The sequence below is a fragment of the Bombyx mori genome, chromosome 16, assembly GCF_030269925.1.
Source record: "Bombyx mori chromosome 16, ASM3026992v2".
Classification (NCBI taxonomy): Eukaryota; Metazoa; Arthropoda; class Insecta; order Lepidoptera; family Bombycidae; genus Bombyx; species Bombyx mori.
Genome location: NC_085122.1, coordinates 2,557,483 through 2,581,703, shown reverse-complemented (window position 1 = coordinate 2,581,703; position 24,221 = coordinate 2,557,483). Strand labels below are relative to the sequence as shown.

Genomic DNA, 24,221 nt, shown 5'->3' with positions numbered 1-24,221 from the left:
CTAATATAAATATTAGCCTATCCATTAAGTACATGTATTTTCTACATGGATACCAAGTTTCAAGTGAATCGGATGCACGGTTCAGTAGCTATAATGGAACATCCGTAAAAACCACTGTAGATTTTTATATTAGTATACATGTAATTTCTTCATCGTGGTCAATGCATGCATGTCCATGTGTTAAATACGTATTTCATTACACATACTGATATCTGCCTGTGGGATTCGAACCCCGGCACAGTCGCATTGCTTACAAATGCAACGCGTTTTTCATCCTCTAAGTAATGACGACTGAATCCTTGAAAATTAAAGAAACAATGAAATAAATATTACCTCAACGTACAACTGACTTTAATTTAAAAAAATATACACCACAATCTTAGTAACAAACATCATTATCATCTCTCTCTATATATATATAAACATATTCATCTTGTAACTATTTAAAATGAACAAAGCGTTAAGGCATACGGTTGCACATTTACTACACCGACAGAGTACGTATATGTAAAAATAGTTAAACACTTCGATCGCAAACAAACGATATAGATAATAAATAATGCGACTAATAAACACTACAACGTAGTGAGACGAGTGGGACGCAAATTACACAAAGGCATTTTCTTTATCAAACATTGGGATTTGAAGAACTTAATAAAAATGGCTGCTAGGAAAAGTCATATTCGCGCGTTTAATTTGCAGGTACCATACACTGTAAATTTTTATTTCAATTGTTTTCGGTCTGCAGACGCGATACATAAACAGAATTAATTATTTCGCAATTCACATTATTTTAGTAATTTTTAGTTTAATTTGAATACCTACTTTTTAAACAACATCTGCCTAAATCGAAACATTCTCGTGACCAAATTGTATTATGACATTTGTTATGAATAATTTGATTAATTTAAATCAGATTTTATGATCTGCTATCGTTTTCGACAAACTCCAATAGGCATTACACGGTTTATTTTTCTCAGTGACTCCATCCACTCTCAGACATTTAGACGCCATTTTTCCCGCCATACGCCAGCGCTGTCGATTTAAACAATACGAACTACTTTGGGAATCATTGATCATCAAGTTAAATTGAGCTGCGGCGTTTCTTAACTTCAATAAGAACGTTCGTGACATATGAGATTAATTGTGGTCGCACGTGCGCTATAATAATATAGCCTACAATTGAAATGGTTAATATTCTCTAATTCCCGATTTTTATCAAATAGGAGGATAGTCAATACAACTAACTCACTTTATCTCCTACATATTCTTAAATTGCAAGGAACAAGAGGATGAGTTTAAGCCAGACAGTTTTACTTCCGAACCGTGCCTTTCTTACTAACTCTGTGAATGCCAATAAATAAAATTCATGGGAGGATACAAACATTGGCCATGCCATTACCATCTGCGTAACTTTCACGATACAGACAGAGAAGATACGTTCATTAGATGTTCAGGAAACGTCATGGGCGCTTTCGTGTTTCCGCATGTGAAGCCCCCATTGTAACACGATCGCGAACAAGCAGAATGTCCAATTTCAATCTTTAACAATCAAATGTAATGTAACAGTAAAAGCCAATGGACTATGATGATATTTCTAAAACTGTCTATGTGGACAAACCTCACTTTTTTTCCGAAATATTGGAATATATTTGCTTTTGAGCATTCATTAAAAAACAAAAAAAATATTGTCCATTTTAAATCATTACATTAAGGTGACCAACTATACTGATTTACTGAGTTTTGTACTCTTTTTTCGCAAACCGTACTCTTTTTAAATCCTGTACTCTGAAAGTACTCATTTGTATTTCTTAAACTTTTTTTTTGATTAATTTATTTCAATTTTATAAAATATTTAAAAAAAAATTGAGTGATTTGAATTTCACGCGCTTAAATTGCTTGCCGTTTCCGGCACGTCAGAGGACAGGGCAAACACCAGACACGAGTTTGACAGTGATTTGAAAAATGTTTTTAAAAATATATTTTTTGTCGTTTCTTCTTTTTTTTCACATATGAAATACTTGCAAAGTATACTCTCAAACAAAAAATAGTTGGTCACCTTACAATACATATCAACGAAAGTATTGCTGTTAAAAGTAATTGTAAATATTATTTTTATATGTAGCTGTTTGACTTGTACTGTCATTATTATGTATTCATTTGTCGTCAATAATTTAAATTTAATCGACGCCCAAAAATAAATTTCCATTTTACACTATCACCCATTGTTTCTCAGGGCTACCGTGTTATTCTATATTATTTTTATTAAAAGCGCTGATGAACTCCTTTGTTCTCAGTTCTTGGAGAATCGTTTAAAGTATACCATGGGAAATATGTAATTGCAACGAGAAAGACATCTGGGAATATTCCGCGGTTTTCTGGAGACAATAATAATTCTATTATTTTAATTGATTCTCATAATATGAAAACACGAGTATAAACTATGTTTTTTTAAATAATTATATTTATTTTTGGGCATCTACTGTACTTATGATTCTGTGCTGCAATTAAAACATGAAATTTTATTTTCATCTCTTTCTTACTTAAATCATATTTTATAAATAATTATAATACTTGGTAGTATTTGAATACTTGAATATAGGCAAATTGTATCCCTAAATTTATTACTTTCTCTGTTTATTGATGACTAATTTATATTAACTCAAGTTAAGGTCAAATGTTCATTGTCAAACAGACCATTTCAGTGTGGAACAACAAAACTAAAACTCATGAAGCATAATTTAAGGGCATTTTCAGAACTATACAAACAGAATTTTCAAATTTAACTTACTTAATGTATTTTGTGCGAAGACAAGCAATAATTAAATTGACCGCAAAGGGAAACTTCCGATATGCAAGTCAAGGCCTATTGTATAACCTACGATAGCTAACACCGCTGTCACAAAACTCATTCATTATTATTCTACAGAGGAACAAATGGAAGACGACTATTAAGACTATTATAGAAATCCAGAATAATGGATTTAAGCCACCCAAGCTATGCCCGTGTTTGTGTAAAGCTATCACATGGTTCTCGTGAGGAGGTGCCTCTACAACCTCCTTCACATGTATGGCATGCCTCAAATCCTCCATATGCTGTTTATCAGCCGTTATGTATAATATAGCAGTTAATGGTTCTGTTAATTTGACAGGGAAATATTTTCTGTAAGGCCCCAATTGCACGGGTGAATCTAAACAGCCCGCATCGCAAGCATAGTACGTCTTATCCGATCTATCTAAAGCTACAAATATGGCTGCCTTGTTATCTTCTTGTACAATGACACTTATATTAACATGTGTCATGTTTCCATAATTGATTCTTCTGAATAGGAAGTCTCTGTGTAATTTTGAGGGTTCGATATTGTATTCTAGATGCTGATTACTGAAACGTAGACTTCCAAAGCTCAGTATCATGGCTTGGCTCACTCCACTAGCACCAGCTTTTAGTAGATTATGGCATCCTTGTTTTTCTAATGTCAAAAGCCATACACTCGCTACTGCATTAAGACTTGAAAGGGAATTCAATGGTTTCCATAAATTCAAGGCATCCAAAGTGGAATGGCCTTCATAACAGCCTTCCGAATAAGTCAATGACCTTAATATCTCTGATTTTGTTGATGTTTTCATGTTATCTTCATGTTCATAACTACGAACCTGTGACAGAATGCTATAGATTGTTGCATTAATTCTATCACCATTGATAATTCCTTGAGCTTTGGAGTCTGAAATATAGAAGCCCGTGTACCACAGGCCTTGCCACACTCTTGAATGATTCTCTCGTAGTTTTCTAAGAGCCGTTATATCTCCAGTTTCAGCAATAACTTTCTCCATCTGCTCTATAGCAAGTTTCTCAACAATGTCTTTTTGTGTTGCATAATCAGCCTTCTTAACCGGTTTGCTGTATTGAATGGTTGTGAAAATCAGAAGGTCAAGGCTATCTTTAGATCCGACTTGGATTACATTACTCATTTTTCGGCACACAACAGCTACGGCAATAACATTCTCACTTTCAGGTACTGGTATCATTCCTGTCACAACTTCATATTCTTTAGTGTCGATGCCTTGATGCAATTTTATGGTTTGCTTAACCGCTGTTGGCCAGTCTGAAACTCTTGGTGTTGATATTTTTAATGCTCTGGGCTTGTTACTTGGATTGTTTATCAATATTTCTTGCACAAACAATGATGGTATCGTCCGGTGTGCGTAATATTGATAAGAAATATGAATGCCAGTATTTGAACACTGAAATCTGTTTACTATTCCATTTTTGTAGTCCGCAACAGTAAATTCTTTGATTTCGTAATCATCTACAATGTACAATGGGTGATAATACACAGGTAAAGATAAAGTTCGTCTGTATTTAATGTTTAAATGCGAGTCGTGTTCTAAGGCCAAGCCAAACAGGCCGTTGCCGACATAAGGCACGTAGTTGTGGCTCAACGAGGACGAAGTAGCCGACGTCTCGTGCCGTAAATAGGCATCGTATTCACTTAACGCTCTTTCGAACGGTTGCAAAAAGTGTTGCTGACAAGCGTTTTGACCGTTTTCAGTGTATTCATCCCCGAATAACCAGTTCATAAGCGTGGGCCCGACGTAAAGCATAAAAAAGATAACGACTAAAAATATTAGCACAAGTTTCTTTCTAGTCATAGGGCCATCGGCGAATCTATTGATACGCCTGAAAATTTCACCGGCTCGCCGACTCATATCGGGGTATTCACTTCTCACTTCCATTACAATTAGCACAAATTTAAGTTCTCTCGTTTCTTTCACATGAGTAAAGCGATTTGTGACGCGTTCGTTTATTATTTAAAAATGTTCTCTTTATTTTCTTGTTGAAGTTGTAATCACATCACAAGATTCACAGGAAATAAATATGTCAGTTGTCATTGTTTGTCATCTTTTAAAAGTTGTCATACTTTTTTTTTTATTAAATAGACATGCAAAGGAAATATAGACTATATCTACAGCGAGAAAGGCCGATGCCGTATCTGTTCTTTGCAGTGCGAATTGGAATAGGGCCCCTGAGCCCGCACGAGTTTATTGTTGCTATGCAGTGTAACGTGTTTCGATTTCTAGGGCTGGCGGCGTTTTACTGCAAAAACTGAGATTTTGAGCTCATGTATCTAGACTTAGACGGACGGCAGCATTTATCTGGTTGAAGTCTATGAGCGTTGGTGATCATTTAACTAGATTTAAGTGGTCACCAGGTAGCAGCTCGCGTGAGCTGGTCCACTCATCATAGCAATTTAAAAAACATATATTTTCATCCCCGAATTCTCATCTTAACCACTGGCAATTCAATGCTCCCGAACTGGTGAATACTAACGTCTTATTTATTACGGTATAAAGGGAGACAACCAATATTTTCAGAGCTTTAAAGACTTCGTTCGATGTGGGTAACAGCTTTCACATTAACACGTTTCCGAGTCAATTTTCTTAAGCTAAGTGCAACTACCTAAACTGGTAAAGGCGTTTATAGAAAGAAAAAATACAACTATATTTTAAAACAATTTATTCACTGTTCATTATACACTGAACTTATCACGAATACATTAAACATTAATATTGAGACTTAAAAATAGTGATATTTAATACAAGCACCATTTCGTAATCATTTAATATAAATATTATTAACAAAGGAGGCGTTATATCAATTATCAATCGTCTAATTAACATAAGATCAAAGTCACAACTAAGTTTATTATCTATGAGAGATTCTAAATTAAAATTTGAAAATACATTATTAAATTCGATAAGTTTTTTTTGTTTAATTTATCTACCATGATATCCTGGTCAACCAGCAAACGGAATACATTTTGTAGATCTACAACAGTTTAAAGAAAACATAATCCAATTATTCTGTGAGGAGCCAGAGCTGTTCCCCAAAAGCGAATGCCCTTTTTCGGACGATTCCTGGTGCTATAAATATCATGTCCGCTTTAAATTTACTATTTATTTCTTATAATCAACAAGAAAATCTAGGAATGTTTTTTTTTTATGCACTGCACAAGTAAAATTATTAAAAAGAAAAGAGAAAAACAAACTTATGTTTTGAGGGGTCAGTGGTCATGGTCGAAATACGACCACTGGGCGACCTTACATAAAACAGTAGTGTTTAAAAGAGCAATTTAAATAATTTGGTCTGGTGTTGGAATAATTTGTTACACCCTGTATATAGAGATCGCAACAATGGGCACATTCAATACGCCTCACTTTGTCCCGTGTAGAGCTCTTAGTCAACAAAAGTAGTTTAATTTCTGTAGTTATGTGCAAATTGTTTTCCCATTTTCTCTTAATCCTTTGACTGCCATGTAGGTCACCGGTGCCCTACGCGACGCACTGAAGTAATTACATCGATTACTGTTATCAAGCGTCTGGATTGCCTAACTTTGCCTTTTGTTTGTTAATGTTTTAGGTCTCTTAGAAATACGATTCATTCTTCATTTATTCATATCTTCGGATTCGTCTTTCCCAGAGACTACTAGATATTCCGGCGCCTTAGTTACTGAAATTGATGTAATTACTTCAGTGCGCCACGTAGGGCACCGTTGCCCAACACGGCAGTCATAGGGTTAAGACATAAAATTCATTTAAAACCGCGTCTACATACACGTGGCTATTTATAACCAAGAGACGTCTTAAGCTCAGTACACAAGGCAACTTATTAAAACTATCTTTGAGCCTAAATCACTTTTAACCAATTCACTAAACGAAGCACTGAGATAAAAGAACACGCCACGAGCGCTTTAAAAAAAAACACGGTTTAGTATTGCCAGTTCCAAAAGTTTAATTCGGTCGATAAGTGACTTAAAGGGGACGGTGTAAAGGCAGTATAAACGTTTAATTAAAAAAAAGCTAAGGCACCAAAGTTCACCAAACCATTTTTTGTTAGTTAAACAAGAAAAACATAAAAAAAAAATTAAAAGCAATAACTTAGATAATATAGTAATGCGTGATTGATACCTTTGCGTGAACATTTTGATGAAGGAATGTCTAATCAATTTATTTTATGGGACCGACCATACGGTCTTAAACTACTTAGTTCTCATTCGAGTTTTTTTTTTATATCAACATTGAGATTTCTTTTTGCTGACATTGAATTCCAATCTGAAGAAATGGTAGTCGAGCCCAATTATGTTTTTACTAAATTACAGTTTTACTAAATTTTCAGTTACAACCTAGATTTATCTTACATGATAAGTCAAGTGGACTTGAGAAAGATACCCTTATTACTATTACAATAAAGTTCAGTTTGCGCAAAATAATTTGTTTACACCTACTAATACCGATAATTGATATTTTAAGATTCTAATTCGTATGGGTTATATGATTACATCATATCGAGGGGTGAAAAGCTATTTGGTATAAGCGACATTTATCTTTGTAATTAAAGGTGCGTTTTATTTGGTATTAACGTCCACAGTTCGATGTATTCTTTGTTACATTTTTGACGTGACAACGTCTTATAATTCGATGGAGCCGGCTGCACGCACGAAAAAACTGAGGCGTTCCATTTAAGGCTTGAAGTGCAAGCGAGAACGCGCAACGAGCGACAAAGAGGCACAATCGGCCTCCGCGTTCGACAGCGTTCACATCTGTCTCTCTCCTACTTGAGTGAGCGCTGCATCCGCGTGGACAGCTGCTATACAATAATACATTTACATGTTTTCGTCAAGTCTGAAGTTCAGTGAAAAGTGAATGTGGTGTCAATTGTCCATACAAAATATCTATCAAACAAATAAAATTAAAATTTTCTTTTGAAAAATGAGACCATTCCATCAGTATTTTCTTATGACGTTGTCACGTTCAACTATCGTCAGTAAGCCGACTTTACAGACAACCGATTTTTATTATTCCAAATTTTAACCATTAAATAGCTCTCCTGTAAAGTTGCAAAAATGTCACTTAGCCCAAATGGTCTTTCACCCTTCAATATAATATATATTTCTAATTCGTATCAACTTAATCATAATTGATTCATCATAACAATATTGTTTATATAAGTAGTATAATATTGTAACAAATTGTGTATTCTGATTTTATGAGCCTTAAAAATAGTCTGATGGTTTTATATAATAAATCATTGCTTCCCTTCGTAATTTGGTTCGCAAGCTGCGTGCGACATTGTGATTAAGCCTCGCCCCTAAACTCAGAGCAAACTCAACAAATTAACACATTTATATATAGTACATATTTTCATCTGTGAAAAAACTTTTTTTTTAAATTATTCTTTATTTTTTTATTAATTTTTTTTTACCGTTTCTTATTTTCCTAATTTATTTAGTATTATTGTGAACGAAATTCATAATAATTTAATATAAATATATTTATATGTTTATTTAATTTTATCCAAAAGGAACTGTTAACAATTATACAGACCGTTTATTTTGAAAGTGGTGTAAGTCCATTTTTGAGAAAAATGAGCTATCACGTAATTCATGCTTAATTTCATGTAATTTTTTTATATATAACTAGTCCGTGTTTAATTTCTCAAAAAAAACTCATGTTTTGTACAACTTAAAATCGGTCGGTAAGTGAAATTGCATAATCATCGATTATGAAAGTGGGGTAAGTCCAATTGACAGAGGTAGGTGGCATAGCCAGACCTCATATGATTTGCCTGTATTTTTAAATCAACAAATATAGTAACCTTTAATTTTCTCGAAAAAAAAAAGAAAATGGACTTACACCACTTTCAAAATAAACGGTCCATATATAATTTTTTTTTTTAAAGAAAAACCTGGGAATTTTGAAAATTTGAATTCCCATAACATTTTTTTAATACTGTTCGAAAAATAGTCTTGAGAAGCGATTTAGTTGTTAAATATAATTTTGATTTTGTAATTAATCAATGTATGGACGGATCTATGAATCCCAACCGAGATTATCGCTTCAGGAGTTTTAATGATTTACTACTGAGCTAATTTATGATACTTATAAATAAATAATATTCTGAATTGAATTTACCGATTAAAAATTAAAAGTAAAACTTATAAACTATTTTTTAATTCGAGATAAAGGCACAAGAGTTTGCACAGAGATTGATGACAATTATTATTATATAATAGTAAATTGGTCCTTATCATTACAGAGTTTATCCGTAGACAAAATTATATTATTATAAACGATACTAGTGTATTTAGTCCTTTTTATCATTTCAAGGTTTTTCCATAGACAAAGCTAATGGCGCCATATTGTAATAAAAACCTCCATTCTATTTGTATAGCAGATATTTAAGACTGGAATCAAAACGGGAGATTTGCTTTACAGCAGAAAGAGGCAAGACGTGATACTGACTCTTACAAAAACTATAACATACCTTAAATATTGCTATCACGTGTAAGTGTTTCAGAATTGACATTCACATTTCACATTTCAATTCACATCTCAGGTAAAAACGGTGAGCCAACAGTATCTTTTATTACAATCGATTGCAATCCAATTCACGATTTTGTCTAGAGCTAATTCGATATGCCGACATTCATAGGGTTGTCTACGATGAGATGTGATAATATCGATGATGAGTTTAAAAATATCGATTTTCGTTATCATGATTATGTTGAATTTGAAATAACGAGATCTCGAATATCTCGTTCAAGTTTAGTCCGTAAGCATCAATGACTTTAGGTCGATTGGTAACATATAGAATAGTGTTGGTAACCAATATCGACTTTTGTCAAGATTGCCATGTGGAAGCCTAATATGCTCAAGACTCCTCGTTCACTAGAATAGGATGAGTAATTGAGGAACAAGAGGCTGGTGCACGCACCTGGAGCCTCCTCAGCCCCACTTCTGCCGCAGGACTTGAACCCTCCCCCCCTCCCCACCGGAAATCATTGCTCTCGTCCGGTCTGCAGCAGCACGACATCTTCCTCTGAGTCGGTCTCCGTCAACGGGATGTCCTCCTCGTCGTAGAACGGCTTGCGGATCAAATCTGCATTAGTGGAACACTGTGTTAGTGGACAAGTTTTTTGGAACATCATCTCAATCGAAGTGATAGTTGAGTTAGAGGAGGAAAACAGTGGTGTCCCAAAAATGAATATAATATTAATTATTTTACTATATATTATAATTAATTAAGATTATCCGCAGAAAGGCTGGATCGACCGAGCCTTGGTAGGTTCATCTAGTTGCATGTTCTAAATGCTGCTTGTTAAGGCCTGCCAGGGACCGATATGATATACTTAGATTTACTTTAATATAAAAATAGAATATTTACTAACATAGTTCTTTATTTATTTGTAATACTAACACACTATGATGATGATGATGTATGTATGTATGTATGTATGTATGATGTCTCGAAATAATATATTTTATTTTTATTTATTATCTATATTAATACGTGAAGCAAAAACTTTGTACCCCTTTTTACGAAAATTGCGCAGACGGAGGAGTATGAAATTTCCCACACTTATAGTTTGTTAATATTATTTGTTTACAGTGTAGTCTTAGTAAAATTTGAGGAGTCTTTGACAATAGAACGATAATAATGTTCAAACACATATTTCATTAATTGTAGTCGTATTTTGACTACCGGGGGATCACTAGTTATTATTAAGCTTCCTTTCAGCTTGTATTTGAAGTATAATAACCGGCAAACTTCTTGAGCATTTGTTGACGTAGTGGGGGTAAGTTTGCGCATGGTACACTCACGTGCAAAAACATTACTTACTCTGCGTCATAATGCTATTAAATTATTAAAATCAACATATGTATTTATTTATATATTTATTAGAACATCAACAAAACATATAGGTTAATAATTGTAATAATTTAATCTTGGGGTAAAATAGATATTCCTTCTATTAAGTCAAAACTAGAGCTGTTGCCAGGTCTTGGTTCAGTTAAAGCGAAGCTGGTATTTGTAATTTTTTTTTCGTTATCATAATCTTGACCATCATCACCATCACTGTTTTCATCACCCGAGTCGCTATCATCGTGATGAGTCGACATAGGGCTCATCGGCGTAGTTTACAACTCTGTCGATTCGGTCTTCTTTTTTGTCTATAATTAATTATTTTTTGAAGATATTCGATTCGTAGTAATCGAATGTTACTTTTTTCATTTACCAGCTTCCGATTATTTTCTGTTCTTTTTTTCATAATTCGTCGTAAGCTTCATTCCGAGCCATTAAAATTTATATCTTCTTTAAATTCTTCGAAGCCTTTCTACGGTACGGAGTTTCGCTGCTTGTTATGTAGTTATTATGATTACATCTTTTTATTACAGATTGAACGAAACTATCCATTCCGGTAACTTTCTTCTTCCCTGATCTTTTCTTACCCGGAGTCCGAAACACTGCGAGCAAGCCAGAGCCTTTAGCTTCGTTAATAATGCACCTAACAGTACTCACTGATGTTTTTGTTGCTTCCGAAGTCTGTTTTAATTTTTCCATATCATTCTTCCCCTGTTTTATAATGAAGCAATATACGTCGTACACAAATTTTCTACCCTTTCTTTTAAGTACTACACCAGTTTGTCACGGCATAGTGTATGTTTTATAAAAAATCAACAAACACTCAACAAATGGCAATGGCAACAAAGTCCACAAGCAATTATAACAAATAACTTAACGATTAATAACGATAGACTTTCCACTGTACGCAAGCGTACTTTTGGGAGCAAGCGGAACGAGGGCGCGGTGCGGGACGCAAGGTTCGACTGATCTACCAATAACGCGCTCGATACGATTTCCCCTGCCGTCGCGCCTCACCCTCACCACCAAAGTGACCTAAAATTCGGTTCTGCGCAGTCAAGGTCATTTGCTCAAGAAGTTTGCCGATTACTATAACCGCAGTTACATTGCCCGGGTACGTAATATTCGTCGTAGGGTTGATACAAGTGAAGCGAGGGTCGCGGAAGTGTTAGATCCACTAACTGTGCTTTTAGATACCTCAAGCACCGGTCAACGTTAAATTAACCCACAGACACAGCCCACTTAGTTTCTGGCCGGATCTTCTCAGTGGGTCGCGTTTCCGATCCGGTGGTAGATTCTGCGAAGCACGGCTCTTGGTAGGGTTCGTGTTAGCAAAGTCGTCAGGTTTGAGCCTCGTGAGCTCACCTACTAGTTAACGCTGAAATAGCTTCTCAAGGCTCTGAGCATAAGTAGGAAAAAAAAAGAAAAAAACTAGAGTGTGGTGGTGGGTAGTCAGCTCACCAGGCTCGCAGAGCGGGCGCTTGTCGTCCCCGGGCAGCTGCGTGAACAGGTAGTCGCGGCGCGAGTGGCGGGCGCGCTCGCGGCAGCTGAAGCACCACGCCCCCAGCACCACCAGCGACACGCCCACCACGCCTGGCGACAACACGGAGCGGTAATGTAATACGAACGTGAGATTACACTCGTAAAGATTTTTATTTTTATTGCTTCTGTGGGTGGACAATCTCACCGCCCACCAGGTGTTAAGTGGTTACCGGAGCCCATAGACATCTATAACGTAAATACAGCCACGCACCTTGAGATACAAGTTCTAAGGTCTCAGTATAGTTACAACAGTTGCCCCACCCTTCAAACCGAAACGCATCTAAGCAATAAACAGAAAATACAAAAAAATAAAGATATTCACCAGACAACATGACGAAAACGAGACGTGGCATCCCTAGAACATTGTCGTCGCTGTCCAGCTTAAATATCAAATTGGGCGTTAAGTTGTCCACGCTGTTGATCTGCAACCGAATATCAAACATAAACGATTCAAGAAATTAAACTGTTTAATTTGAAATTTTAAAAATTGCGTTCGTTACGCGTGACGTGATCGTGCGTCTTTCAGGGCGCGACATTGGACCATAAGCTATTTTATTGTTCGTAAAATATAAACGGTAAAGAAGAGAGACATAATCAGCGGACATTTTTTTCCATCCAGCTTTGGAATGAGCTACCCTCCACGGTGTATCTCGAGCGCTATGACAGGTCCTTCTTCAAACGAGATTTGTGGAGAGTATTAAGCGGTAGGCAGCGGCTTAGCTCTGTCCCTGGCATTGCTGACGTCCATGGGCGACGGTAATCACTCACCATCAGGTGGGCAGTATCCCGTTTGCCTACAGGAGCAATAAGAAAAAGGATTTACCACCGGACTGGAAACGCGACCCACTTAGAATATCCAGCGTGAAACTCAGTGGACTGTGTATTAGGGTCAGCTGACAGAGACAAGAACGAAGTATTGAAACTTAGTATCTGATTATAAAAAGTTTCATAACAGTTTGACATCCACAGCGGAGCGTGGGGGATGGGGGTGGGGGAGAGAGAGGCGGCGGCAAACGATCCTCCATACACACATAAATACAGTTACAAGGAAGAACCCACCAAGACGTCCATCTGCTTGGTGACGTATCCGTCGGAGGCGGCGGATATCGCGACCTGCTTCCCCTTGTACCCGGCGGGCAGCGCGAGCACGAAGCGGCCGTGCGCGTCGCTGGTGTTGCGCGCCAGCACGCCGCCCGCGCGCGCCCCGCGCACCGCCAGCTCGGCCCCGCCCAGCGGCTCGCTGCTGCGGGACAGGACCAGCCCTGGAAACCGTCTCTAACTTAACTACGACGAAACGAACGACACTGGTGGTAGGACCTCTTGTGAGTCCGCGCAGGTAGGTACCACCACCCTGCCTATTTCTGCCGTGAAGCAGTAATACGTTTCGGTTTGAAGGGTGGGGCAGCCGTTGTAACTATACTGAGACCTTAGAACTTATGTCTCATGATGGGTGGCGGAATTTACATTATAGATGTCTATAGGCTCCGGTAACCATTCAACACTAGGAGGGTTGTGAGCTCGTCAATCCATCTAAGCAATAAAAAAAATGTATTATTTGACGGATATTAGGCTCTCAAAGCCGGAGCGCTTGGCTGCCTAGCTACAGAGACAGGGCGGCGGTGCTGACCCGTGCGAGTCCTTAAAAAACTATCTGACCCGGTAGACTTTGTAGTGCCTCAATCGATAAATAAGACAGCCTAAACTTTTTTATAAAATAAACTTACAACAAACCAAAAGAATCCGTCCGACGATGTGTCCCCCATTAAAGGAAAAATAAAATTGTTATGAGTATTTTCATATTTATTTACCGTTTGAACCTTCTCTATACTTCCACAAATAATTTATAATCATTTATATATAAATTTATAATCATTTATATATAAATAAATAGATTATTATTATCGCTGTTATCAATTTACTGACTTATTTTCATGCCATTACGACTTTGAATCCCCGGACATTCACTTCTGACCGGACAATTTGCGACCACGTAACCTCAAACCAGATTGTAAAGGACATACTGACCCATGGTATAAACGACATTAGGATCCTCTGGAACTTGGATGTCCTCGAATTGACCACCAGATATCCTCTCCGCATTCGTCCTCTGCAGTATTATGTCGATTTGCTTCAGTTTGGAGTCCAGGACGTTCCAAGTTAGGATCTGTTTCGATTAGAGGGTAGTCATTCAAAAAATTAGCAACATGCGATTGTAGATCTTACTGCGACGAAACACGAGCTAAATAATATAGAGCTGTAACAGATTATCTGTATATAGACGCAGATGGCACGGCTCAGCGGAGCCCATGGACTACTGCACGGTAACACTTCGACCGCTCTACCCATCGGAGGTCACAATACGAACTCTAATTTATTAATAGTAGTTAGGACCTTATCTCATTTCTTGATAATGACAAAATCGATGAACTACTTGTACAGTTATAATCTTGCGACTATAATCGAATGCGAAATCAATCTAATTGCTTTTAAAATAGAACGCAAATTTCCCTTCAAAAAGCCGTCAATCTCTGTGACGTACCTAAAATTGACTTTACGCCCTTTGGGATAAGAACTCACCCGATCCTTGTAGTTGTGAGCGCGCACGATGACCTTGTAGACGCCCGCGGGCAGCATCACGTGGTAGTGCGCCATGTTGCTCGTCACCCGGTACTGCTTCGAGAAGCTGGTGATGGCTATGGTGGCGTCGCGGACCGGCTTTCCCATCTCGTTCTTTACGTATCCCACGACGCCTGGTCAAACAATTGACCTGATTAGTTCGATTAGCTTTGAGTCCAATACTTGTCCAACGATGTAACGTTATGAGCCCAGGTGGTCCGGTACCGAAATCGCAAGCACTAATGCATTCAGAATTTTTATTGCTTTATTGTGTGGACCTGGTGTTAAGTGGGTACTGGAGCCCATAGAAATCTACAACGTAAATGCGCCGCCCACCTTGAGATATCAGTTCTAATGTCTCGGTATAATTACAACGGCTGTCTCGCCCTTCAAACCGAAACGTGTTGCTGCTTCACGGCAGAAATAGGCAGGATGGTGGTATGTACTTGTGCGGACTCACAAGCGGTTCTACCACCAGTAGAGTAAAGTATCGCAGTGAAGACTTCGAGATACATATATCTCAAAGTTCCACACACACAAGTATTGTTGACAGGTTTTCGATTAAACGCTGATGCTGATTTGAATGCTGATGTTCGTGAGCGACGACGACCCTTCACCATCTAGGAGGAGCTACAGCTTTTTTTCCCCCACCTATGCTGATAGCCTTGTGAGGCTATATCAGTGTTACCCTAGTGTGTAGGTGAGCTCACGGGGCTCAAGCCGGAGGTGTTGCTAACATTATCTTTAGCAAGAACAGTGCTTCGCAGAATCTACCACCAGATGAGAAACGCGACCCACTGAGAAAATCCGGCGAGAAACTCACCGGTATTGGCTTGCTCGACGAACTTCATGATGCCGCCCAGGTTGTCTCTCCAGACCCAGCCGATCTGGTCGGCGACGGGCATCCTGCAGCAGCTCAACCCCACGGACACCACGGGCACGTCGAGCCGCTCGCACAGCAAGTCCACGAGCTGACCGTGGACACTGCTGTCCAACGGCCGACACTCGTACTTATCGCTTGGGTTCCTGTGGTCCTGGTACGTCCGGGCGTATTTCTCGTACAGTTCCTTCGAAGCTTCAGGGTAAGACACGTCTTCTGTGCCGGAAGAGAGTTCTAGAATCAAGTCGTACTTCTCCGATTTGAGCATTTCGATGAAGGCCGTTTCGCTGGTGTAATTCGAGAGTGGGTTCATGTTGGTCTTCGTCAGGTAGTTGTACAGGCTATCGCCGAACTCTTCCTCGAGGGCGGTGAGGTCGCACTTGTCGGTGCCGTCGTATTGCTTGATTATCTTCGAGTTGAGCGGGTCGATGTTCGGTATGAAGTGGAGGACGGTGTTGTTCAGTAGGCGTTGGTGTTTCGGTTCGCCGATGGTGTAGGCGGTGGCGATGTGACGTGCAAAGTTCAGAAGCATCTCCCGGCCCAGAGGCTGGGTCGCGTACAGGCTGCTCATTATCGCAATGTGGAATTTGGTCTCCTCTGGAGAGCCGACCTGAACACCAAATATCAGCGTGAATTGATGGTGACAGTAAATGGTGGTTTATTGGGGATAGTATTGAGGCTATAGTGGACTTTTTGGAGGAATCCGAGAAGAAACATCCAGCAACTTTGCGTCATTCTCCCACACTAAAGCACTTCCTCAGATACCAAATGATCAATAAACCACTATTATTATTACCTACACATTATTACATCATAAAACAATTTATACGACTTCGCTTCTCGCGTTGGTTCCTATCAATAAATCCCTAAAGTAGGTAAATCGAAGCCTTTCAAATTTGGACTTCACGTCAATTATTTTGTTCTTCATAGTATTGTTACGCCGGTAAAAGTAACGCCATCTATCGTCGTATATTCGAACGAATATCGAAGGATCTAGTAGCACCTAGAACGCACGAGAAATACAACGCCATCTATTGTCAGATAGCGGAAACACAATATTAGATGTGTGGAATATTCTCGATAATTCTAGGGATGAGGTATCGACTATAAAAGCTTTGCAGGGATAGCACGCAGTCAGTAATCGGAACTACTCGAAGCGAAACAGCGAACGGATCACCTGAAGCGAAGCGGAAGAAGAGAATCGAGAATTTTAAAGTGTTTATTAAGTGTTTTAATTGTTCTAAATGTTGAATACAATTTTCAGTTGTACTTTGGTGGATTTTTATTTATTCCGAACCCGAGCGCCTAACAGTATCAATAATAAAACAAAAGATACAATACATAAAGGGTATCCAAATCGTTTATAATCGATTTTCGAACAATGAGTGCTGGAAGATACACGTACTGTTTTATACGGAATTGAAAAAATATCTTTAAAAAAAAAATTTTTTAATGATGAAATTGACATATAAAGATTTTACGACGAGAATGACGGCAACCGTGCTGTGTGGAATTAGGAATAGGACTGACTAATGAGGGGGGTTGTTCTCTAATAAAGGATCATAAGTGCTGATGCTATTCGGGAAAGGTGATGATGAAAGCAAAGCTAGGAACCAGAGGGTTTTTTTTGTTATTGCCCTTGTAGGCAGACGAGCATACGACCCACCTGATGGTGAGTGGTTACCGTCGCCCGTGGACTTCAGCAATGTCAGGGGCAGAGCCAAGCCGCTGCCTACCAAATAATCATAACAGTACGAAGAAGGACGTAGAAGAAGGAAGAAACGACTTACATTCGAAGTCATCTTGAGCTGATGGAACTTGGAGGTGACCAGGCTGTCCCCGGCCCGGAACTCCGCTATGCTCGGATACTTGTTCTCCAATTCAGATAGGGCCGCGTACATTTGCAGAGGGGTGTGGTACATCGTGTTCAAAACGTTATCCAATATACTGGAAACATATATGATATATTCAGGGCATTGTCATTGTGAAACTTTAGAAACTAACTTAGAAACTTTAGGAGCTAAAGTTTCGTAATGTTTGTAAAGTTTCATGCTGTCTTCATTTTTAAAGTTCATGTTTCATGTTGTCTTAAACTTAAGTATCTTGATTGTTACACTAAATTACTTTTTTTTTATTGCTTTGATGGGTGGACGAGCTCACAGCCCAACTAATGTTAAGTGGTTATTGGAGCCCATAGACATGTACAACGTAAATGCGCCACCCACCTTATTAATTAGGATACAGTGAAAAAAAAAAAACAATTCAAATCTAGATTCTGCAGAGGAAAAAATTGTTTTATTTATCGGACAAAATATGAGAGAGAGAGAGAGAGAGAGAAAGTATTCTTTATTGTACACCACAAAACAAATAAACAGTGCGATACATTAAAAACAAAAAAGTACAATTGGCGGTCTTATCGCTAAGAGCGATCTCTTCCAGACAACCATCAGGTGAACAAGAATCATTTGGAAACGAACTACGCGCGGTGTACCATTCCAGTGAAATACAGATACATATATGTACACATACATATACACATACATATCTCCGTTAATATACATACAATTAATACAAAGTATTATAATATAACAATAATTATTAAAAATGCTTTCTTGTATAGCTTTAGAAGCTTTCGCGAACATTGAAAGAGAAACCGAATTTAGGTTCAGGATGAGTTTCTCGAGCGAGCGAGGGTAACCATAGCCATAGCCATAGCCAATCCAGTAACAGCAAAAATTGTGCAACATGTTGCACGAGAAAGAAGTGAAACTTCTTTTGCGGTGTGTAGTATTGTGGTTTTCTTCATTTTTTATCCTTATATCAAATTTCTCTTGTAATAGGGAATGCTGTGTATAAAAGAAACGACCTAGCACGTCAAGTGGTTCGCGAGACGCTCTGTCTATTTTCTCACTCTCGCTCTTCCTAGATTGTATCTTTTCTCTCTAGCCGTAACGAATCTGTCGCGAGTTAAAATTTACTATCAACGCGCCTAAAGAAATTTCTAATAATCTAGATTCCATTATTCTCAGCTAGTTACCGTAATATTATATTATATTATACTAACCCGCAAAATTATAATTTGCGTAATCACTGGTGGTAGGACCTCTTGGGAGTCCGCACGGTTAGGTACCACCACCCCCCCGCCTATTTCCGCCGTGAAGCAGTAATGCGTTTCGGTTCGAAGGGTGGGGTAGCCGTTGTAACTATACTGAGACCTTAGAACTTAATCTCGAGGTGTGTGGCGCATTTACGTTGTAGATGTCTATGGGCTCCAGTAACCACTTAACACTAGGTGGGCTGTGAGCTCGTCCATCCATCTAAGCAATAAATAAAAAATAAAAAGGTTGTTTTCAAAAAACCAACACCCTGCACATTAATCAAATCGTCCGTATCATTTAAATGGTGCTCTCAATTGCTGTGCCCGTTTGCTTTAAACAAAAACAACACCCTGTACGTTGATCAAATGGTCCGTATCATTCAAATGGTGCTCTCAATTACTGTGCCCGTTTGTTTTTGGTAAAAACAACACCCTGTAGATTAATCAAACGGTCCGTATCATTCAAAGGGTGCTCTCAATTACTGTGCCTGTTTGCCTAAAACAAAAACAACACCCTGTACGTTGATCAAATGGTGCTCGTTATATCGTAGCTTAGTTCAGCATAACCTAATGAACAACGCTCACTGAGGCAGCGGCTACGGACTCACCGGAAGTCGTAGGCGGAGGACCAGTGCTGCGAGTCGTCCGCCATCAGCGTGAAGTTGAGGCTGACCGCGCCGGCGGGAGGGACCGTCACCTCCTCCGTCACACTCTCATAACTGAAATAACGAATGTTTTTTAATCTCAAATCCTATATAATTAGCGTATTTGCTAGTAAATAATATGTATTTTTTAATAATTATTATATTACATTGTGTATTAATTGTATGTGTATTTGCGTATATATGTATGTATGTATGTGTATATGTACGAGTATGTGTGTATATATGTATATATATTTCACTATAGTATGTTGCTTATGTTATTACTGGTGGGAGGACCTCTTGTGAGTCCGCACGTGTAGGTACCACCACCCTGCCTGTTTCTGCCGTGAAGCAGTAATGCGTTTCGGTTTAAACCGCAACTCTTGCAACTGTATTGAGACCTTAGAATTTATATCTCAAGGTGGTTGGCGCATTTACGTTGTAGATGTCTATGGGTTACAGTAACTGCTTAACATCCGGAGGGCTGTGAGCTCGTCCACCCACCTAAGCAATAAAAAATAAAAAAATTCTTCCTGCCTAATCTCACAGCATGATAGGCTATGTCAGCGTAACCTTAACTAGTAGGTGAGCAAAGGGGGCTCAAACCTGACGACGTTGCTAACACGAACCCTAGCAAGAGCAGTGCTTGGCAGTATCTACCACCGGATCGGAAACGCGACCCACTGAGAAAATCCGGCGAAGCTCAGTGGGCTGTGTCTGAGGGTTAATGTGACGTAATTTATGGATGGCCCCTTAGGACGCGAGCTGCAGCAGGACGTAGTCCGCCAGTGGAGGCGACGGCGACCCACCCCTGTCTGCTGGCGGTGACGTTGTACACGCCCGGCCTCAGCAGCCGCCAGTAGTCGCCGGCCCGGGCCGTGTGGACCGCGTGCTTGATCCCGGACACAGTTATCGTGGCGTTGGACAAGCCGTGACCTATGTGGCTATAGACGAAGCCGTGGACTCCGGTGTGGACCTGGAGGGATATTAATTTAGTTAGGCAGTTGTCGGAGCCTGGGGACTCGAGTACAGATGCTTTGCGGTAGGCAGCGGCCTGGTTCTGCCCCTGGCATTGCTGAGGTCCTTGGGCGACGGTAACCACTCACCATCAGGTGGGCCGTATGCTCGTCTGCCTACAAGGCCAATAAAAAAAGACAGCTTTCATTAGATCGAGATTAGATCAGATCTTTTGCCTTCTTCATTATACCAATTACTGTTCTTAGATAATTTCGAAGTCTTCAGGGAATGGTTTACGACAAGGATATGCAACCTACATACGTTTGCGGGCTAATTAAATGGACTTCAAAAACTGGAGGACCGCAAAAATAGTACATTGTGCACCAAGGGAGAAAAGTTGGACATTTCCTTCCGCTTGTAAAATTGCAAAACCGTGGGAGGAAATGTCCAACTTTTTTCCCGCGGTGTTACTATTGTTTCTCCTACCAGGCCGAAAGTTCGTGGAGTACCAAGCCGGGGGCGAAGCCCAGGTGGGCTCCAGAGGCGAAGCCCTGGCGGGGGGGGGGGAGCCCTCCTTACTCATAAAAAAACAATTTAACTGTTTTTTTATCTTTTAAATAAACTACTACTAATTGAATAAGAACTGTCTGATGAACTCATCTTTGTTTAATAATACTTCACTATTAAATTTTATTGCCTTTTGTTTATTTCACTTTTACATATTGTTGACACTAACGCGCATGCGCACTTGTACCCAGGGAGGAAAAGTTACTTTCTTCCCTGTACAGCGGAAGGAAAACCGAACTTTCGGCGTAGGTAGGAGAAAAAAATTATTTTGCAAATATAATAGTAAATAATAGTATAAGTAATAGTATAAGATAGCTCCACTTTTAAACGATATTATCGGAATGGAATGTTACAAGAATAAAGATAAATTTGGACAAAGAATTCTATCATCCAAACTATTTTCTGATTAAAGCATGCGGGCCATTGTATGGATGGCCCTGGTTTATGGTATATTATCGAGAAAAAAAAAAGGAGTAGTGAGAGTTACCTGTTCTATGTACTGCAAGAGAGCTTCCCTGTTGTCCTGCCAGTAGGTGGGAAGGTCCGCGGCAGGAGGGAACTTGTAGCAGCCCAGCTCTAGCGTGAGCTCCATGTCGTCTGTGTGCAGGTAGTTCCAATCTTGCATGCCGCCCGCGAGCACGTACCTGAAGACAGACAGCGTCCCCCGGTACTGGCTAGTTCTCAGATCCAGACATTAATGGACAAGTGTGTGTTACGTGTCCAGTAATGTCATCACGTCGATAATGACGTCATGAACGCACGTCGAAGTCGTCATGGCCTAAAGGACGTCCGGTGCTTTCGTGCGTAGCGATGCACCGGGGTTCGAATCCCGCAAACGGGTACCAATTTTTCTGATGAAATACGTACTCAACAAATGTTCACGATTGACATCCACGGTGAAGGAATAACATCTATACTAATATGTATTAGAAAGTGGAAAGTTTTGTTTGTTTGTTTGTATTGAATAGGCTCCGAAACTACTGAACCGATTTGAAAAATTCTTTCACTGTTTGGAAGCTACACTATTTCCGAGAGACATAGGCTATAATCTTTTTTTGAAAAAAAATCGTGATCCTTACTAAAACTCCAATAATGTAACACAAGGTGAAAAAAATTTACCTAAAATATTCTTTCCATCGCGTGCGCTACGAAACTATTTATGATAGAATAAAATAATTTACTATGACTTTGTAGAACACATTATTATTTACAAAAAGTGTTATGACAGCATTACTCTGACTATTATAATTAAGCCACAATAAGTTTTTATTTATTTAAAAAAAATAAAAACAACGTCAAGTATCGTTTTTATTTTTTGTAAAAGCCGGAGCGAGTCACTAGTCATTTAATAAAAATCAAACCCGCAAAATTATAATTTGCGTAATTACTGGCGGTAGCAGCTCTTGTCAGTCCGCGCGGGTAGGTACCACCACACTGCCTGTTTCTGCCGTCAAACAGCAATGCGTTCCTACTCACCACTTAGCTCCGTTCGTGGTGCCGTCCGGGAACATTTCCCTGGAGTAGTTCTTGCAGGGCTTCCCTAAGTGCATCTTGAGGTGGGCCTGTTTGAATCAAGACAATCATGCCATTACAAATGTTGTTTTTCTCTTTAAATAACATTACATTTTATATGTACCTTAAAATTGTGGTAACGAACAGTTGATAAGCGATCATAGAAAATAGTGAAGAATTATACATTTAATACTATTTTAACTAGCCACATAATATATGAGGAGACTTTTTTAAAAATGAATAGTCACTATTTTCGTTATTTTTTTTTTACATATTGAATCTTATATATTTAAACGAGCAATTCTTGTATATATATATATATATAATCTGAATCTCGGAAACGGCTCCCAAAACAATTTTCATAACATTTAGTATACAGGGGATTTGGGGGGCGATAAATCGATCTAGCTACGATTTATTTTCAGAAAATGTTGTTTTTATTCGTGTTTTCAATAATCAACTTTATCGATAATTTTGATTTTTTCCTTAAATAAACAACCAGTTCATATTTTTTTATTATTCTGTCGGTAAAATCGAAAAATATTATTCACATTTCATAAATTTATCAATATGTAATTCGTATTTTAAATATAATTTCTATAAAAGACAATTTATCAAAAAAAAAAAAACATTGTTATTAACTAGTTGTTTTAAAATTAATTTCATTGATTTTGTATATTAAAAAAGAGGTTAAAGAAGTTAAATAGTCTTTTTGTGAAAACAATATCTTAATAATAGTAACAGAAAATATTTCAACACTAAATTACGTTATAATTGATACGTAATAAAATTCACTTCTTTCTCTTCTTTCTCAATTCGCTTCTTTTGACTATGAATCAATTTTTTTTTTTTTTGTTGTTGCCGTATATTTAGAAATAAAGCAAAGTGCTACTTATTATGGACTTTGATATTAGTTTTAGTTTTAGAAAAATAGAAAAGAATTACAGAAACTATTATTGATTAGAAATCAAATCGAAAGTGTTGCTGTAAACATTGCGAATGTAACTTAAGGTAATGGTGATATATAATGAGTGTGATGTATACATAAGAAGTATATACATCGGGTTTTTTATTGTTTTATTGCCCTTGTAGGCAGACGAGCATACGGCCCACCTGATGGTGAGTGGTTACCGTCGCTCATGGACTTCAGCAATGCCCAGGGGCAGAGCCAAGCCGCTGCCTACCGTCAAGTACTCTCCACAAGCCTCGTTTGAACAATGTCATAGCGCTCGGGAACCACCGTGGAGGGGAGCTCATTCCAAAGCCGGATGGTACATGGTACAAAAGATCTCCTTTCTCGTTCACGTCTACTTACGTCCGAGTAAACATGAGCGAGATGGACGAAGACAGGGTTGTCGGGAGACAGGAACTCCTTCCCGCTGCGCATGCTAGGGTTGTCGTCGTAGGGGTAGTTGGCGACCAGCGCGCCGCCGTGCAGGTTGGCCGACAGCACGAACGGGATCGACTGCGACCACTTCATCACCGCCGACGTCTCCGGCTCTTGGACTTCATTTTCCTGATAAAAATCATGTATTATTAAAAATAAAATAATAGTTTAAAAAAAAACTAACAAAATGCGCTTTTACAGAAAATTCAACTAAAAAATAGAAAATCATTTTTTTTTTTTTTAGCTTGGGGTGCTTTTCAGGATATTTTCAAAATAACCCTTCTACTCATGAAATATTTATAACTACTGATACCATG

General features: G+C 38.6%; 2 protein-coding genes across 4 annotated transcripts in view; both read right to left on the bottom strand.

The window, feature by feature from the left end:
- Positions 1-329: 329 nt before the first annotated feature.
- On the bottom strand, positions 330-4,899 carry LOC101735799 (uncharacterized protein KIAA2013 homolog). The gene has a single exon (XM_004928908.5). The coding sequence runs from the start codon at positions 4,732-4,734 to the stop codon at positions 2,860-2,862; it is 1,875 nt and encodes a 624-aa protein (XP_004928965.1). The 5' UTR covers positions 4,735-4,899; the 3' UTR covers positions 330-2,859.
- Positions 4,900-5,498: 599 nt separating this feature from the next.
- The window catches only part of LOC101735927 (carboxypeptidase D), a 37,674-nt gene continuing 18,951 nt past the window's right edge, over positions 5,499-24,221 (bottom strand). For all 3 annotated transcript variants that reach the window (XM_012692745.4, XM_004928909.5, XM_012692746.4), the window contains exons 10-22: positions 23,833-24,033; positions 22,482-22,567; positions 21,493-21,649; positions 20,291-20,457; positions 19,446-19,556; positions 17,531-17,687; positions 15,684-16,350; positions 14,822-14,994; positions 14,270-14,408; positions 13,304-13,506; positions 12,567-12,666; positions 12,164-12,295; positions 5,499-9,937 (exon numbers count right to left, since the gene is read on the bottom strand). In XM_012692745.4, the coding sequence (XP_012548199.1) occupies positions 9,837-9,937; positions 12,164-12,295; positions 12,567-12,666; positions 13,304-13,506; positions 14,270-14,408; positions 14,822-14,994; positions 15,684-16,350; positions 17,531-17,687; positions 19,446-19,556; positions 20,291-20,457; positions 21,493-21,649; positions 22,482-22,567; positions 23,833-24,033 (2,394 nt within the window). In that variant the 3' untranslated portion in view covers positions 5,499-9,836. The remainder of the gene's footprint in view (positions 9,938-12,163; positions 12,296-12,566; positions 12,667-13,303; positions 13,507-14,269; positions 14,409-14,821; positions 14,995-15,683; positions 16,351-17,530; positions 17,688-19,445; positions 19,557-20,290; positions 20,458-21,492; positions 21,650-22,481; positions 22,568-23,832; positions 24,034-24,221) is intronic.